This window comes from Rattus rattus, chromosome 7 (genome assembly GCF_011064425.1).
Source record: "Rattus rattus isolate New Zealand chromosome 7, Rrattus_CSIRO_v1, whole genome shotgun sequence".
In the NCBI taxonomy this organism is placed as follows: Eukaryota; Metazoa; Chordata; class Mammalia; order Rodentia; family Muridae; genus Rattus; species Rattus rattus.
Window position 1 is genome coordinate 48,426,227 of NC_046160.1, and position 18,169 is coordinate 48,444,395.

At 39.6% G+C, this 18,169-nt stretch overlaps 1 protein-coding gene across 1 annotated transcript in view; it reads left to right on the forward strand.

The window, feature by feature from the left end:
* Positions 1–11,199, forward strand: part of Snx13 (sorting nexin 13) — a 103,014-nt gene extending 91,815 nt beyond the window's left edge. The window contains 4 exon segments of the mRNA XM_032907648.1: positions 2,481–2,626; positions 2,849–2,917; positions 4,705–4,817; positions 7,794–11,199. Of these exon segments, the coding sequence (XP_032763539.1) occupies positions 2,481–2,626; positions 2,849–2,917; positions 4,705–4,817; positions 7,794–8,041 (576 nt within the window). The 3' untranslated portion in view covers positions 8,042–11,199.
* The last annotated feature ends 6,970 nt before the right edge of the window (positions 11,200–18,169 follow it).

Genomic DNA, 18,169 nt, shown 5'->3' on the forward strand with positions numbered 1-18,169 from the left:
TTGGAAACCATAATTTATTATAGCAAAAGACCAGTGAGACAAAAAGTGCCCAAACATACCAAGGGTTTCTCCTCCTACTGATGCCAGACAGTACCATCCTCTGCTATAAATGCAGCTGGAGCCATGGTTCCCCCATGTGTATTCTTTGGTTGGTTTAGTCTCTGGGAATTCCAGTGGGGTCTGGATGGTTGATACTGTTGTTCTTCCTATGGGTATTCTTAAGCTTTTGGGCTAATATCCACTTCTCAGTGAATGCATACTATGTGTGTTCTTTTGTGACTGGGTTACCTCACTCTGGATAAAATTTTCTAGTTCCATCCATTTGCCTAAGAATATCATATAGTTATTGTTTTTAATAGCTGAGTAGTACTCCATTGTGTAAATGTACTCCCCTTTTTTTAATCCATTTCTCTCTTGAAGGACATCTGGGTTCTTTCCAGCTTCTGGCTATTATAAATAAGGCTGTTATGAACATAGTGGAGCATGTGTCCTTGTTATATGTTGGAGCATCTTTGGGGTGTATGCCCAGGAGTGGTATATCTGGGTCCTCAGGTAGTACCATGTCTAATTTTCTGAGGAACCTCCAGACTTATTTCCAGAGTGGTTGTACCAACTTGGCAATCCCATCAACAATGGAGGAGTGTTCCTCTTTCTCCACATCCTCACCAGCATCCACTGTCACCTGAGTTTTTTAAATTTGCCATTCTGACTGGTGTAAGGTGGAATTTCAGGGTTGTTTTGATTTGCATTTCCCTGATGACTAAGGATGTTGAACATTTCTTTAGATGCTTCTCAGCCATTCTATATTCCTCAGTTGAGAATTTTTTGTTTAGCTCTGTACCCCATTTTTAATAGGATTATTTGATTCTCTACAGTCTTAACTTCTTGAGTTATTTGTATATATTAGATATTAACCCTCTGTTGGGTGTATGATTGGTAAAGATCTTTTCCCAATCTGTTGGTTGCCATTTTGTCCTGAGGACAGTGTCCTTCTTGTCTTACAGAAGCTTGGCAATTTTATGAGGTCACATTTGTCAACTATTGATCTTAGAGCATAAGCCATTGGTGTTCTGTTCAGGAAATTTTTCCCTGTGTCCATGTTTCGAGGCTCTTCCCCACTTTCTCTTCTATTAGTTTTAGTGTATCTGGTTTTATGTGAAGGTCTTTGATCTACTTGGACTTGTGCTTTGTACAAGGAGATAAAATGTACAATTTGCATTCTTCTACATGCTGACCTCCAGTTGAACCAGCCCCATTTGTTGAAAACGCTGTCTTTTTTCCATTGAATAGTCTTAGTTCCTTTGTCAAAGATCAAGTGACCATAGGTGTGTGGGTTCATTTCTGGGTCTTCAGTTCTATTCCATTGATCTACCTGCCTGTTTCTGTACCAATACCATGCAGTTTTTAATCACAATTGTTCTGTAATACAGCTTGAGGTCAAACTTAAAGAAAAAAACCACACGATCATCTCATTAGATGCTGAGAAAGCATTTGACAAAAGTCAACACCCCTTCCTGATAAAAGTCTTGGAAAGGTCAGGAATTCAAGGTTCATACCTAAATACAGTAAAAGCAACATACAGCAAACCAGTAGCCAACATCAGACTAAATGGAGAGAAACTTGAAGCAATGGCACTAAAATCAGGGATTAGACAAGGCTGCCCACTCTCTCCTTATCTATTCAGCATAATACTTGAAGTCCTAGCCAGAGCAATTGGACAACAAAAAGAGGTCAAAGGGATACAAATTGGAAAGGAAGAAGTCAAAATAGCACTATTTACAGATGATATGATAGTATACTTAAGTGACCTCACAACTTCCACCTGAGAACTCCTACAGCTGATAAACAACTTCAGCAAAGAGTCTGGATAGAAAAGTAACTCAAAGAAATCAGTAGCCTTCCTCTACTCAAAGGATAAACAGGCTGAGAAATTAGGGAAATGACACCCTTCACAATAGCTACAAGTAATATAAAAAAACCTGGGTGTGACTCTAACCAAGTAAGTGAAAGATCTCTATGACAAGAACTTCAAGTCTCTGAAGGAAAAACAAAGATCTCAGAAGATGGAAAGATCTCCCATTCTCATGGATTGGCAAGATTAATATAGTAAAAATGGCCGTCTTGCTGAAAGCAGTCTAGAGATTCAATGCAATCCCCATCAAAATTCCAACTCAATTCTTCATAGAGTTAGAAAGAACCATTTGCAAATTCATTTGAAATAACAAAAAATCCTGGACAGCAAAAACATTTCCCAACAATAAAAGAACTTCTGGGTGAAGGATTGTAAAATTCTGTATCCCCCAAAATGTGGCTGTAGGAAATAATTTTTATTGAATTAGTATGTAATGTGAGCCTTCGGAGGCTTTCATGTCACATAGTCTCTGATTTCTTCTAGTTGTACTGTTTGTTATATAGAAATAGCCATTCACAGTACAAAGCTATTATCAGTTATCCTAATCTTCTTTTCTCCTTTTTTTCAGGTGGATGACAATATTCCACTTAGGGTAATGCTGCTTCTAATGGATGAGGTATTTGACTTAAAAGAGAGAAACCAGTGGTTGAGAAGGAATATCAAGAATTTACTGCAACAACTTATTAGAGCTACATATGGTGATACTATTAACAGGTAACTGTGTCTCCCGTTCTTTTACTTCAAGCCCATTGATGAGTAGAGTTTAATTCTATAAATGACTTGTGGACTTTTTTCTCTGGGCTTTTAAAGAGCATTAGAGCTCCTCTTCTCAGAAACAGCTTATCCTGAAGTGAAAGCATCACTCTGTGAAACTTGTGTCAGTTTTATTTGCCTTAAAGACTTTAAGCTTACTCATTCAAGATCCTTTACTTTCAGAAAAATAGTTGACCATGTTGACTGGATGACCTCACCGGAACAAGTGGCTGACTCGGTGAAGCGTTTCAGGTATATCTCAGGACAGTCACTTTGTCCACACACCCCAGAGTTTAGTGTTGCTATACCCAGTCGACTTTCACTTAATGACCTTTGTTTCTTTACTGGCCTTAACAGTGTGTTTGGTGAGCAAAGACGTAGGAGAATCATAATAAGTATTGGGGGCTGCTGAGAAGGTTCAGAGGGTGAAGGCACTTACCACACTAACCTTGCAGCCCCAGGTTGTTCCCAGAATCCACCTAAAGGAGGGAGAATCGACTTCTATACTGTTTTCCTCTGACCCCATGTGTTCTCTCTGTGGCCCATGCACCCCCCTCCCCTCTCTCTCTCACACACACACACACACACACACACACACACACACACACACACACACACACACACACACACTGCATTTACATACATGATAATTATAAATAAGCACTTTGTTCTGTAGAGCTATTGATTTTTTTCTAATCTAGACTAGCAAAGGCACAAAGGAAACATTTCTACAATGATAGGCTAGATATTTATCCTATAGAATATCTTTGAAATTATTGACATCGTGTTAGAAAACTTGGCATGGGGTTTGGGATAGAGGCGAGAGGATCAGAAGCTGAAGCACAGCTGATGAATAGAGCAGTAAGCCCGTTTGTGAGTGGGAAGAGAAACCTGCATAGCCACTCCTGACACTGGACCTTGGCTGTCAGGAAGGAAGGAGAAAGGAGCTGTCACCGTTGTCCTAACTTGCTTCTTCCCCGTGAGCCCCATCTGCTTTGCGATCTTACATCGTTTTCATCAGCTCCAAGCAACTTCTCTTCATTTGGTTATGAGGCAGCAGAGGGTTAGAGAAGAAAAGCAGTTTTCCCAAAGGCTCTAGTGATGGCAAGAGGGGAGCTGGTTTTCTGCTCAAAAGCAAAGATTCTCCCTTTTAGACTCTATTGTTTCCTAAAGTTGGACTGCCTGCCCTGGCCTGTTCATTTCACTCAGGGCAGTTGAATTCTGTGACAGTGATTCTCAGCCTTGACTGTAGATGGGACTCAACTGGGAAGTTTACCTCTGTGTGCATCTTTCTCCAGATGATTGGGTTGGTTTAACAGGTAGAAGGTCTGCACAATAGGTCGTTTTATTTCATGATATCTAAAGTGTTTCTGGGGCATATTAAGATGATTTTTCTGCCGGCATGGCCAACCAGTGGCCCAGATAACAATGGAAGGGGCTTAGCATATCTATAGATGACAGTATTGAGATTATGTCTCTGTCCCAAAAGGTTGGAAAACTCTGATGGCCTGTAGAGTCCCATTCCTCCAGACCTGCTCAGTGCAGGTACCTGTGAACCAAACCATAGGAAGCAGGGTGGGAGTCCAGGAGAATGAATTTTTTGAGTGAGGTACACTGCAGACACCAACTTGAGATTCTTACTGGCTGAGTTAGGATGACAATGGGATGGCATAACCAAGAGAGAAGAGCTGTTGAGATGCTAGGCTGTCCCTTTTCAGGGTGCTATGTGTGGATTTGCAGAAGATATTCACTTAACAGGTCCCCACTTTTGAGTTTAAATGTTCTTCATGTGCTGATCCATATAATCCCATCTTACTAGTGAAGAACCAGAAGCAGGATTCACCTGCTACTTTTTCATGTATATATTCTTTCACCCCTAAATCGAACCCTGTTCCTAGATGCTCTTTGTTATTTGTCTATATAAAATTTTAGAAATGCTTTCTCTGTTTGAATATTTTTTAGCAGTTTGTAATGAGTTGTCAACTAGTATCATTAGTCAGATGAAACTGCTCACAACATTGTTTCATTTTCTTAAATAGAGACGCACTTTGGCCCAATGGCATTTTAGCAGAGGCTGCTCCATGCAGGGATAAAGCCATTAGGATGAGAACAAGAATTGCAGGAAAAACAAAGTTATTTGCAGTTATGCCAGGTGAGTGAACACATTTGATTAAGACTGGACTTATTTTTATTTCTTCTGACTTTTGACCTCATTTTTATTATTCTAATGACTACCAGATGATGGCTTGTTATCTACCAAGGACTATGTAAGTGTTTCTCTAACAGGTCATTTGAAACAAGTCAATATTTACTTTATATTTCATGTATGAGGATACAGGCTCGAAGTCCCTACCCAAGGTTTGTAAGTAGTGCGTAGCAGGATTCCGACTCATGTCTGAATGAGTAAAACCTACTCTACTGCTTTAAAATATTCCTGAGAATTATGTAAAGAAAATGTGACAGATGAATGAGCTAATAGAAGTGAGTATGACCTGGAACTAGATAGGTCATGGTTTGGGGAATAGCCTTTTATTATTTCTCCCTCTCCCTCTCCCTCTCCCTCTCCCTCTCCCTCTCCGCGTCCCCCTCCTAACTTATTTGCTTACATCTGTCTGTCTGTCTGTCTGTCTGTCTGTCTGTCTTTCCAAAGACAGATGTGAATGTAGCTGTGAATGTAGGTCAGTTGTCAGAGTGCTTGCCTAGCATTGATCCCTAGCATGGAATATTGTGGGCGTCACAGGCACATGCCCGTATTCCTAGCATTTAGTCAGCCTGTTTTACATGATTCTCCTAACTGAAACAACAACAGCAACAACAACCAATATGAATTTTTAAGAAGGAATATTCAAGTACATTGATGTACAGGTAACTGATTGGTCATAACTTCTATGCATATTAAACTTAATTTCTTAAATGAGCACGCTGCTGATCTTTCTTGAATATTTATGATACTCTGGTGTCATTAATATAGATTTATTTGTTCTTTTTTCTTTTTCCTCTAAGAAAGAGAGCCTGTGACCAATGGGCTTTTCTGAGTAGGGGATGATGAGGGTAGTTTTGTCACTGGGCCACAAGTATTTGAAAAATGTATAACTACTAGCCAATGCCTAGATATATTCCTGTGTTAATTATGGATGTAGAGAATGGATAAAATGAATTTACAAGTTGTCTCATCTGTAGTTACCTATTTACTTACAATTTTACTTTCTTTTCTTTTTCTTACTATTTTTGAGATGGTATCCCATGCTGTAGATCAGGCTGGCCTGATACTGGGTAGCCCATGCTGGTCTAACCTCAATGCAGCCCTACTTCAGCCTCCCAAGTTCTGTATTATAGACATGAGCATAAGCCAGTGTGCCTGACCTTTGTTATGACTTATAATTAGATTTTGAGTGTTTACTTTTCCATCTTAAATTAGAAATCGGTCACATTGCTGTTACTTTCTCCTTATACTTGTTTAAATTTGGTGGCATAAAGAAATGATACTTTAGAAAAAATAAAAGAAACAGTGACGTAGACTACTTCTCATGCACCTTTATAATGAAAGAGGCTGTGCTGTGGCCAGCCCTGCTGCAGGAACCCTTGAGTCACACAGGTACTTACTTGATGTGTGGACAGTGTGCTAGGCATTCACGCACACTGCTCTGCTTTCCTGAAGCTTATTTTAGAGGGAACAAGAAGCAAACCAAGCAAGTAAGACGTAATATAATAGTGATCAGTTCTAAAGAAAAAATAGTACAGTAAGAGAGAAGCTGTGTCACATATGTTCCAGCTGCAGAGGGAATTGCCAGAGAAGCTCTTCCTGCAAAGAAGACCTAAAGAGGGTTGATGGTAGATGGAACTGTATGACTTTTGTATGTACTTAATCCTGTGTTTTGTGGTACGGTTATATATTTTTGCTAAATTATAGTGTATCTCTAATTAAATGATGACCTTTTGGAAGTTGCAAGTTTTTTTATGTTTTTAAAATGTTTTACTATTAAAAATTTGCAAATAAACATAATTCATATACCCAAATTAATCAGATCCAGAGTCTATACATGTCAATGAATTTCTACACAGTTAGTTCTTTTACTATTGAATATATTTTTATGTATTTATCTACCACCAAAAAATGAAAACCCCACCACAGAATTAGAACTAGAAAAACAGTTAGCTGTGTATCCTCTTTCATAATTCATGTGCATTACCTGCTTTCAGCTGTTCCCCATCTAATATTTAGCCTTCATTGTTTTACATGTTTTGCAATACAGACACGTTCCTTTGTTTACATATCTACTTACATTATTGGGTTGACTCCATATATGAGGGAGAGCATGGTTCTTTTTCTCTGAGATTGTGTGGCCTTTCTTATTTAATATTATTACATTTTACATCTGTAAACTTATAAATTTTGCTTTTTCTTCCTAACACAGCAAAATGGTGGCTTTGTTTTGGGGGTCCTTATGAATAATTCCAGGACAGTCCCAAGTGGCTCTCCATTGTTCTCTCTCTGATAATTTGGTTTGTCCATGTAAGCACCACACTAGCTTGCCCTCACAGTCCGGACAGTGTCTCTGTCTTTTACTTTCTCTTATAGGCATTGTAAATTCCAGCCGGATTTCTCTACCTCGGTTCTCACCACGCTTTATGTACTTCCCATTTGGTTACTAATATGCTGGTGACTGGGATAATCCTTAATTTCCTTGTATTTGTCCTCAGCCTGCCCACTTAACAAAATCGGCTACAGTCATTGCTTCTACATCTTACTAAACTCTTACAAATCTGTACAATTATAAGGATATTGGTTATTAGAAATCTTCATTCGGTAGTGGGGGAAAGAAAGTGACTACCACATGGGATTTAAGAGAGAATTGTGACTGTAGTCCATAACCTGTGAGTATGGCTCCTCACATTTTCATTCTCTCTCTCTCTCTCTCTCTCTCTCTCTCTCTCCCTCTCTCTCTCTCTCTCTCTGGTAGAGGTATGCATAGGCTTTAAGACTCAGTTACACAGAGCTTGATAACTGTATACTTACTGTTTACGAGCTACTCGGCTGTGTGCTTTAGATTCACACTTAGGATCATAATTTAGGTGTGTATTTCCTTCTGAGGAATGAATATTTGTGTTTTTTCTCTACTTCATTCAGATGAACTGAAGCACATTATTGGCGCTGAGACAACACGGAAAGGTATTCTTCGTGTTTTTGAAATGTTTCAGCACAACCAGTTAAACAGGAGGATGGTGTATGTCTTCTTAGAAGGCTTTTTAGAAACCTTATTTCCACAGTATAAATTTCGTGAACTTTTCAACAAACTTCATTCAAGGTCAAAGCAAATGCAGAAATATAAACAAAAACTTCAAAGTACTCAAGCGCCTTCTTTACAAAAAAGGTGACACTCCAACCTGTGAAGGTGGTGTTCATTTTGTCCAGGACTAATGGTGTGGACAGATCTGGGATGTAACTCACATACTGTTGCGTCTACAGCAGTCTTCCCATGTCTCAACACAGATTCCTAGTACACCCATAGACTGTTCTCTCATTCTCCTCTGTAATCCAGCCACTACCAAGAGAGATTCCTGTGTCTTACATGATTTGGTGCATAATTTGCAACATTGAGAGGATACTGCCCCATCTCGTTCAAGAATGGAGTTGGCCTCTTCCGTTCCAAACTAATCAGCGTTCTCTCCTAGTGCCAGAGTGCCAGAGTGCATGTGTGAGAGCTGAGGGAAACATGCAGCCGTGGGTCATAGGTAACTTAACTAACTAGGTTAGTAGCTGCAGAGCGCAGTGCACAATTGGAGAGATTGGTTTCACTCAAGGATCTTGTGGGTCGTCAGCATTTTGCTATCATGTGGGTTAGCAGGTAAGATTGATCTTTAGAACAATTGTTCAATTGTTTCAACGCGGCCTGGGCAAAGTGAGAGAAAGAAGGCCCTTAGTGTAGGAAACAGCCCTTCCCAAATTACAGTCTTGTGTAAAGTAAAGCACTATAAAATAAAACCAATCAAAACCACAACTTGATTGGGTTTATTATTCATCGATAGAGTTTTCATTGACTGTCTTTGTCCATGTGCTTTGGGGCTCAGCTTCGCTCTTACAGCACTCAGCTGTCCACCCTTCCTTTGGCATCTGGGCAGAAGCATGTGGTAGCTCTCTTATGAGTTCAGGTTTTAATCTTTTAACAGATTACTGATTATATAGAAGGGAAATTATTTATTGTAAGAACTGCCAAATACATTGTCCTTCTAAAAATTGGAAATTAAAACAGTACTCTATTGAAAGTTACCATATGATAACTTTAAATCGTATGATCTAGACATGCCTTAGGTAACTACCAATATAGCAAATCAAAGGATTAATGAGCTTATAGTCCTATGTAAACATACAAATGCCTAATTCTACTATGTGTACATATATGAAAATAAATAATGAAAACAGAACTGTACTATTTTTAAAAATATGCTTTTATTTATATTTCGCATAATGTAAAATTCTAAATAAAGCTAGTACACAAAACCCTTTGGTGTATACATTTAACGCCCTAATATTTTATATCAGTGAAACAAATACCTTTTCCAGGTGTGAAGCCTTTGCATTTCTTAGTGTTCTCCATTTTGTCCATAAGGAAGTCTTCATATCCCATATATGCAGGATTTCTGTACTTTTAAATACTTCCAATGACTAGGGGTTTAGATATATCAGCTCTTTTTGTTTTAAAAATATTTAACACTAAAACCTTAAAATAGTGAAACTACTTTTCAGACCACTGAGCCAGTACCCTGCTATTTAAAGGATGTTTGGGTGCTCACTGTAAAGGGACAGAGTATTGATGATCCAGTTACTTGGGAGCTTTAAGATTGGAATAGGATTTGCTCTTGCTGTCGTCACTCAGATCCTTCTTATGCAGTGCAGCCTAGTAATGCGAGGGAAGCATTCCTGTGAAGCTTAGGATGCTGTCAGTGCTGCGTGCATATGTGTTTAGTGTGCACATGTTCAGCTTGTGTTGCATGTCTTTCAGAATCACGTAAGTAAAACCCCTTTTTGAAACTTGCAAGTGAGAAAAGATTCTGTCTCTCTGGCAGAAGAAATGTTTCCTGTACTCATCATATGCTCCTGCCCCTGCCCTGCCGGCCCTTCCTCGGCCCCAGGCTTAAAATTAGGAAGCATCAGCATGGCCACAAGTGCAATAATTTCATAAATAGCCTCCAATTTCAATTATATTTTTACGTGAATACATTAAAATGTATACAGAAGGATTCATGATGCAAGAGCCTAGTGTGTACATGTGAAAAGTGTTTCTATATAAAGAAAACTGTCAACCAGGGGAAAAAGAGGTCATGTAAAATGCAGATTCTTCTAATAGCCCTGCAAGACAACTGCAAACACACCAAACAGAGTAAAGCAAAGAGAAAACTATTTGAGTAAATAGTTTTTTAAGGTAATTTTTATTGAGAAGCATTTATATTTCAGGAGCAGAAATGTCGAATGGCCACGTGTCTGTGTGCACGTCTGTGTTTTACAACGGAGACTGAGGTCATGCTATAGCTGCAGATAGCCTAGGCTTGGTCCAGCCATGGAGAGTATTTAACCCATAAGCAAAGTACAGTGTTCTGCGTTTCATAAAGTTATTATATTTTGTGTATTTGTTGCACATATGAACATAAACACAAAGAGGCTTTATGTTTTCTGCTGAATGCTTTTAAGTCAGTGGTGCCTTTAGGCAAGAACCATCGAAATTAATCATTCTTTTGGGTTTTCTGATATTTTTTCAGGTACCGTAAAACTGCAAAGAAACTATCACAGCTTACTCTCCTAAAGTCCGATTGTCTGACTTAAATGTAGCACTTAGATGAGTATTTCCTGTAATTCGAGTGTTCCACGTAGTTGCTGGAACAGTTGTGCCATTGACCAGTGGATGCACTTTGTTAGCCTTAATTTAAAACAAAAAAAAATTTTCTTGAATATATCAGTTTGATCACTATAAGTTTGCTGCAGGTGTTTTGGGAAAAAAAAACAGTTAAGTGCAATGAAAGTGTACCATTTTTTAAAAAATAAATTAAGAACAACATAAATTTCACAATCTGCAGTTTTAATTTTGTGCAATATTTTCATTTAATGCATGTTTATTTGAGTAACTGTAAAATAACTACATTTTTAATGTTTGAGATCTAATTTAACTGTCTTCTTAACCCAACAACTTCATTCCGTTGTTGCCGCACCTTAATTAAGGACTTGTTTAAAAGTCTTTTTGTCACTCCTTGTAAAATTCTTTTCTTAGTAGAAAGTTTCGCTTATGGGAGCCTGGCTCCTGTATTATAAGGGAAAACTAAAGAGCACATTTTAAGATTTTAATTGTTAAAAAATTACCTTGTGCATATCATTGTACATAAGTGTCAATTGTGCCTAACCGCTCTATCAATGCTCTCCTTCTTTAACCAAGGGGAAAGAATCAGAATGTCAGTTATTTTTATTAACTACAGAATTAAAATTTTTATTTGGTTTGTGTTATGTTCTGTCTGTTAGAAAATACTAATAAAGTATTAACAAACAATTCTGTTGAGTTTACTTGGCAATATTATTATTTTAAAAAATGCTTGCTCGGTAGTCTTGTTTTTATCGTCTCTGAATAATTTAATTTCGGTTTAGAATTTGAGCAGTCAAGTTCCAAGATTATAGATGAGCTACAGAATAATTAAAACTGGATGGATTTAATTTTTTCTTTTAAAGAAACTGTATTTTATTGTCACATAAAATTATATAGTGACTTTCTGAAAGACAAGGGTCTAGAACTTAGCAAGTTTTATTTGATGTCATTTGCAATTCACATTTTGGCTGGTATTTAGACATGTTCTGTCCTAAAAGATAGTCAATTTGACATTCAGTAATATTGTTGGTCAAATATGTATAGCTTTCTTGGTCTACATCCAGAAACTGCTCAGACATCAAATCAATACCTGTTACCTTACTAAGAACTGGCATAATATTTCCTAGAATACTACTGTAAATATCAGCCCCATTTAAGATGAGTTATTGTGCTTTAAGATGTCCTTTAAGATGTGCTTTGACAGAACCGTCAGTAGTGGTGGCCAGAATGCCACAATGGTGACAGCCCAGTATATTGTACTAGAGTCTTTGAAACACCTTACCCACTTCCTAAACTTCATTGTAAACAGAATCGTTGACATCCTCTTCCCTGACTTCCTGGCTTTTACTAAAAGTCCAGACTCAAAGGAAGCATATACTCTGTATAAACCATGGTTTTCCTATAGTCTAGGTTTCTCGAGCTATCCTACTAGTGGGACACTCGTAAAACATAGTTCTCAGACAGCTGAACCAACCATGCTGACCAACAGCCCTGCTTTCAGGCACCAGCCAGGCCGGCTCTTCCACTGCTTCAGCCCAGTCGTTCCAAGGAAGGGCTAAGGAACACATACACCATCAAGTAGAGACATGGCAGCAAAGATTGACATGATGTGAAGGGAGAGTGTTCAGTAGTTACTGTTTGGGAAGAACGATTTGCATTTCTAGTAAAGATGACCAAAGTGAACAGGTCATTGATGTGCCATTTAGCCTTCTCCAGTTTATGGATGGGACTTGGTTCTCCAAACTTTCACAACTGGGAAGTACTAAAGCAGCCAGCCCCAGACGGTCTGGCCTCTAACACAGACATGTGACATGCTGTTTTATACACGGGGCAGCCATCCTGACAACAAAAGGAGTCTTTGCTCAAAGAGAAAAGATCTGAAAAGCTTGTGGCTTCCCTAAGAAAAGGTAAGTAAATTCCTACCTGCTTTAAGTAGGGCGGGGTGAAGGCAGAAAAAAAAAAAACCAAGCATTTTTCCTTACCTTTAGGTCATAACCACTCCAAAACTGAGTTTAGAGGCATAAAGAAAATAGATGTTTCAGGGTACATGAAGTAGTGAGACAATTATATATGAGAAAATTGATCATTTGTTTCCTAGGTAACTGAGTAGTAGTGGCATTTACAAAAGATGTTTTTCTTTCAAATATTTTTGTTTTGAATCTGTCCTTCTGAAGCCTGAAAATTACTTCCCTGTAACTTTCAGTGTTGGAGCATCTACAACCTCAAGGAGAAACACGGCAGCAAAGGTTTACATGAAGGTGAATTCACAACCACATTCCCAAGAGTTTTCTTTTGGTAGGTGGATGTCCTACTGAGGTGATGGTACACAGAATGCTCATCGCCCCCCAGGCACACCTCACGTCCAGGGACACCTCCTGTGCCATGCTGGCTCTGTTTCCTCTCCCCTCAGTCCCTAGGTCTTGACACAGGCTACTTTAAGTAGGATTGCTGTAAATTTAAGAGAACCAAATGATTTTTAGAACTTAACCAAAACAGGAGTGGGTACCTTTGCTAGCTTAAGTATTTATGGCAACTCGACTCTGGCAAAGAAAGTGGACAAGGAAAGAGGTTTAAAGTAATGGCCTCAACGGCTGCATTACGAGAAGTCAGGATACATACATTGTCAAATAACTGCGAGAAGAACGAGAAGAACGAGTGCCGGTGCCGATTGGTTTTAAAGTGCAAAGTGTTTGCAATCTGATATGTAAATAGTGAAGAAGCTTAGGTAATACAAAACAAAATATTTGGATAAATTATGTATGTTTGATAATTTAAAATAAACAGACATTTTTCCTAAAGAGACTAGCAATATTAAACTCTAATCATGTAAAACTTAGTTATATTTCCCTTTTGGAAAGCCCAATTTGAGTACTGACTTTCTAACTAATTAAGTGGTTCAAAGTAGGTTTTTTGTGTCCCCAAAGGATTTTAAGATTCTGATAATTTAAAAAAAAAATGTGCTCAGAGATTTTTTTCCCCAAGCTGGAAGATATTTTATTTCATCCTCATGGAATATTTGAGAATACCCTTACACCCACTATTTCTTGAATCCACGTATAATGTATCTGAGGTGTCCTTATCCTTCCTACTCCTGCCAGCCTCCCTTTTCTTTCTGATAACTCCCTCTTCATCTTCATGGCTTCTTTACTGCATTTAAATAGGGTCACTTGGCATGACCATGGATGGGGGTTTACTTCCCTCTACAAGGACAGCCTAACTAGCAGCTTCCAGTGAGGAACATCCCAGTTCCCCAGTGACCATTAACTTGCCTGTACCTCTTTAGAAGGGGTGGATGGGGGCTTATGAGCCCCACCTCCATGGTAGTATTGATGGTCCACACTATAAATCTTGTAACCACTTCTGCTGTTTATTGATGAATGCAGCAGACTATTTCATGTTCAGAAGACAGCTTTTCATAGCACCCTTTCCCATCCTCAGTCTCGTAAATGTTCTCAGCCTCCTCTTCTGTGATGATCCCTGAGCCTTGAAGGAAGTAATGCAGATGTCACATGTAGGTCTGAGCACTAAACAGTCTCTCCAGTATCACCAGTTCTAAGTGGGTACATTAACCACAGCCAGTTGCAACAGTCAGCACGTCTCTGACCAAGGCTGGGCACTGCACCAATCTGTAGGTAAAAACATAAGTGTTTGGAAGCCACTGTTACATGCTCATATAGCAAAATAGCAGTAGTAGTTACATCTAGGGCCTGTGACCTTCCCGGCCATGCATGGGGTTTTGATGAGATTAGCAGCACTGCGTGTGAATTCCCTTGTGTGGAGCATGCCTGGAATCCTACAAGGTAGCAATTGATTACTCCTTTAATAGACATTGCCACTATTACACCAATGGGCACAAGTTTCATGGCAGGTTAATATTGTACTTTCAGGGCTCACAGTTCCCTAACACCATTAATGAATTTCCCATTAGTCTGTATAGCACCTTTGAGCACTATAAAAGCTAGCAGACAGAAGTTTCCAGTTCAGCTCCTGCTTGATTTCTCTGTGTTCTGTGACTAAAATATATCTTTAGCAGTAGGGTTGTATCTCATTCTAACAGGCAACCTAGAATAATGGCAACTACTTATATTGGTGGGTGTGAGGGGTTAGATTGTGAGTTCTCTGTGGTCAAAAATCTCAAAAGGAAGTATCCTACACTTGCCCCTGGACTTCGTATTTATTTAGTAGACACACTTGGTAGCCATAGAGAAGCTGCTGCTTGTATTTTAATGGAGAGAGGCTACAGATGTCACTTACATTCTATAGCTCCTTCCATAAGAACAAACTGATCCACACAGTAGTTGCTCTGATCTGAAAACAGCTGAATCGGAGCTTCATAAAAGATGATTAATCCTCTGCAGTTGAAATTATACAGTGGTGCATATTGATAGCCTTTTTGATTAATTTTTGAAATTTATCTGTCTTGGTACATTATTTTTATTGTTAACAAAATCATATTGTTTGGAGGAATCACAGTTTATCCATTTACCCAGTTGGAGGAAAATTGAGTTATTTTAAGGCTTTGGTGATTGTTAACAACACTGTCACAAGTATTAGAAGAAACTATTTTGTAAGTTTTCCTGGATATTAAGAGTGTCTGTTAATCATCCCTGTACAAGGCAAAGGGGAAGGGAGATGAGGTAAAGAACTCTTGGAGGGGAGACCAAGAAGGGAGGGCAACATTTAGAATGTAAATAAATAATTTTTAAAAAAAAAATCTAGAAATGACTTAGGATGGAACAACTCTCCAGAAAGATCATCCATGAAAAAAGAGATGAAGGTTGCCCTCCAGTCATGACCAGTCACTGTGACAGGAAGTGAAACTCCAATAAGAAGTCTGAATAGACTGGCATGCTTATATGATTGGAGAGCACATTAAGTGTGCAAAATGAATACAAAGAACAAAATGTCAATAAATGTAGTTTCCAAGATTGAGTTGCCTTTTTAAAATGACCTGTGAATCAGTCAGCATCCTGTCTGCAAAATCAGAAGGAATGCCAGGGAACTGCAGAGAGCAAGGGGTTTATAGGCAGCAAAAAGCAGAGGGAAGATTAGAGAAGAAGTAATGGGTTGGACATTTTTATAAGATATAAACGAATCTTGTTGGCTTCACTGGGTTTAGCTGTCATTTCCTCATCTCTATGAAGGTCAGCTCTCAGAAGCAAACAGCTTAGATTTCAGTTTGGTGATGGAAAAGTCTTAGCACATGTGATTCTGTTTGGGCTTTGCTGTATCCTTTGCCCGTCATCATCTGATTCCACAGGAAGCCGCCTGGAACACTGCTGCACAGCCTCTAAAACCACCTCTTTCTTTGCCCTAATTGTTTCTCTTGTAGTAACACTTCAGTCGGGGGCAAAGTGTTTTCCTGGATTCTGAATTCACTCTGTTGAACTTTCAAAGCCCCTAAGAATAAATCCTGTAGGATTTATTGCCAGTTGATCCAAACTCCCAGAAACCTGTTTACTGACAAGAAAAACTGGTATCAGACAAAGATAAGTCTTCTTTGGATTATGTTTTCAGACTATGGAGTATGAGACTAGCTGTCATATTAGCATAAAACCAGGTGATATCAGAATAAATACTCATGTACAAGTCTATGGACAAATCTTCAGGGTAGGGTTTCTAAATTATAATATAAATTCTTATTTAAAGAGCAACTCCCAATTAACTTTCTAAAGTTATAATGTTATATATAATTATATTTTATATAATACACAATCATTTATTGTGACTGAATAAAAATTAGAAAAGAGAAAGAATTAATACTAGTTGCCAGAAAGATTAAATAGTATTCACTTGCTAGCTAGGAACTAGAGGAGCAGAGGACAAGAGGGACATTGGCAGAAGCAAAGCAAAAGTAAGGAGTGAGCTACAGGAATGTAACTCATGGTGCATGAAGAGAGAGGTGAAGAGCGGTCATCTCTCAGGAGGCTGTGCCACAGACACTGTAAACTGGGCTGGTCTGTGTTGTTTGGGAGAGGCCAAGGAAAGATGCTGGGATATGGCAGATGCAAACAAAACCCAGGGACTGGCGGGATCTTGGGGATTATATAAATAAGGGAGAATGTGAGAGAGCAACAAGAGCTGGGAGAGACTGGGTGTGGGACTGTGTCTTCTTGGCTGATGCCCTGGGCTAGCAGGGCCATGTGGTATGTAAGCCAGAGTCAAAGTGTACTTCCAGACCTCAAATGGTGACCAGAAACTGGCTAAAGTATGAGTATACTCCCAACCTTAGGTGGTTAACCCCAGAGCTAAGGATGAAGTGTAGGCTCTCTAACCTCAAATGGTGAATAGACCAGGGCTGAGGGGTTGCATGTGTCCCCTACCTCCAGTGGTAAACTGCAGCTTGGGTCATAGGTGCGTGGGTTCCTATCCTCAGATGGCAAAGCAGAGCTGGACAAAAGAAAGGAGCGGGGGTGGGGGGCTTTTAAGAATCCACTAATCCCCTCTGCTGAAGAGTGATTCCCGAGGAGAATCCTTTATTAGTTGTGCCGAGACCCTGTCCCTTCCTAACTATGGCTGCTATTCAGTTTACATGAGTTGTTGTCACCCAGCAAGGCAACAGGCGGCGTAAAAGGACAATGGAGTACTCAGCCTAACAGTGAGTTCTCAGGTCACTGACAAAAATCATTCTTTCCAGGGAGGTTACTAGAGTGTCCTTACAAGAGAAATCCCTAAGACAAGTGAGGGAGTGTCTGCCAAACCACATTGCCAGATAATTGAAACGAAGAAATAATGAGGGGCATTGACTCGGACAGGACAATCACCTAGGAGCTGTGCCACCCAAAGGTGGAGCCAGAATGAATTCTCACCAGCGGGATTGCTGTACCAGGTCCCTGGAGGACAGGGCACATCTTGGCCCTGTGTCTGTCAGGCCCATGACCTGGCAGACATGAAGTCCCTGGCCCTTCTCCCTCTGCATGTTTCCCTAGGAGTTATTCTCCTGTCAGTCTGAGGGAGAGAGAAATCCCCTGCCCACATCTCACCACCGTGGCTTCTTAAGACAGGGTTTCTCTCTTTAGCCCTGGATGTCCAGAAACTAACTTTGTAGACCAGGCTAGCTTTGAACGCAGAGGTCCTATTTACTCTGCTGGGATTAGAGGTGTGCTCTGCCAGGCCAGGTTTACCCTTGTTTTTGTGAGGTTGCACTGTCCTTTGCAGGGCTATTTGTAATTTCTCAGTTTTTGCTGACTGTACAGATTACTTTGCAGGGTGGGAGCGGTTTCTTGCATGGGTAAAATGCCAAAGTTTCAATCGGTAGGGTTTAAAATCGTCTATCCCTTCAGTCTGTCTGGCAGCCAGGACACACAGAGCGCCCTCTGCTGTTACTGCAAGGCGAGTGCAACGTGTTAGCCTTCTGCTTTCAGAGTCAGTTTATTTCTATTGTTGCAGTGTTGGAGGTTAAACCACGTAAGACTCCGTTTACATTTCATAAGAAGAGCATTGCATCTTCTAGCACTGAAGGTTAGAGTGGCCCTGTAGAGTTTTGGTTGATGATGAATCACACTAGGCAATATTTCTTGAGTTTTGATGCTCAAGTGGTTTACATGCTTTATCTCCGGTGTCATTGAAAGGATCATCATGAGATGAACGTTAGCATTGCCCTGTTCTGTACCTACAGAGACTTAATTACAGGGGCAGTACACACAGCCTGTGCAAA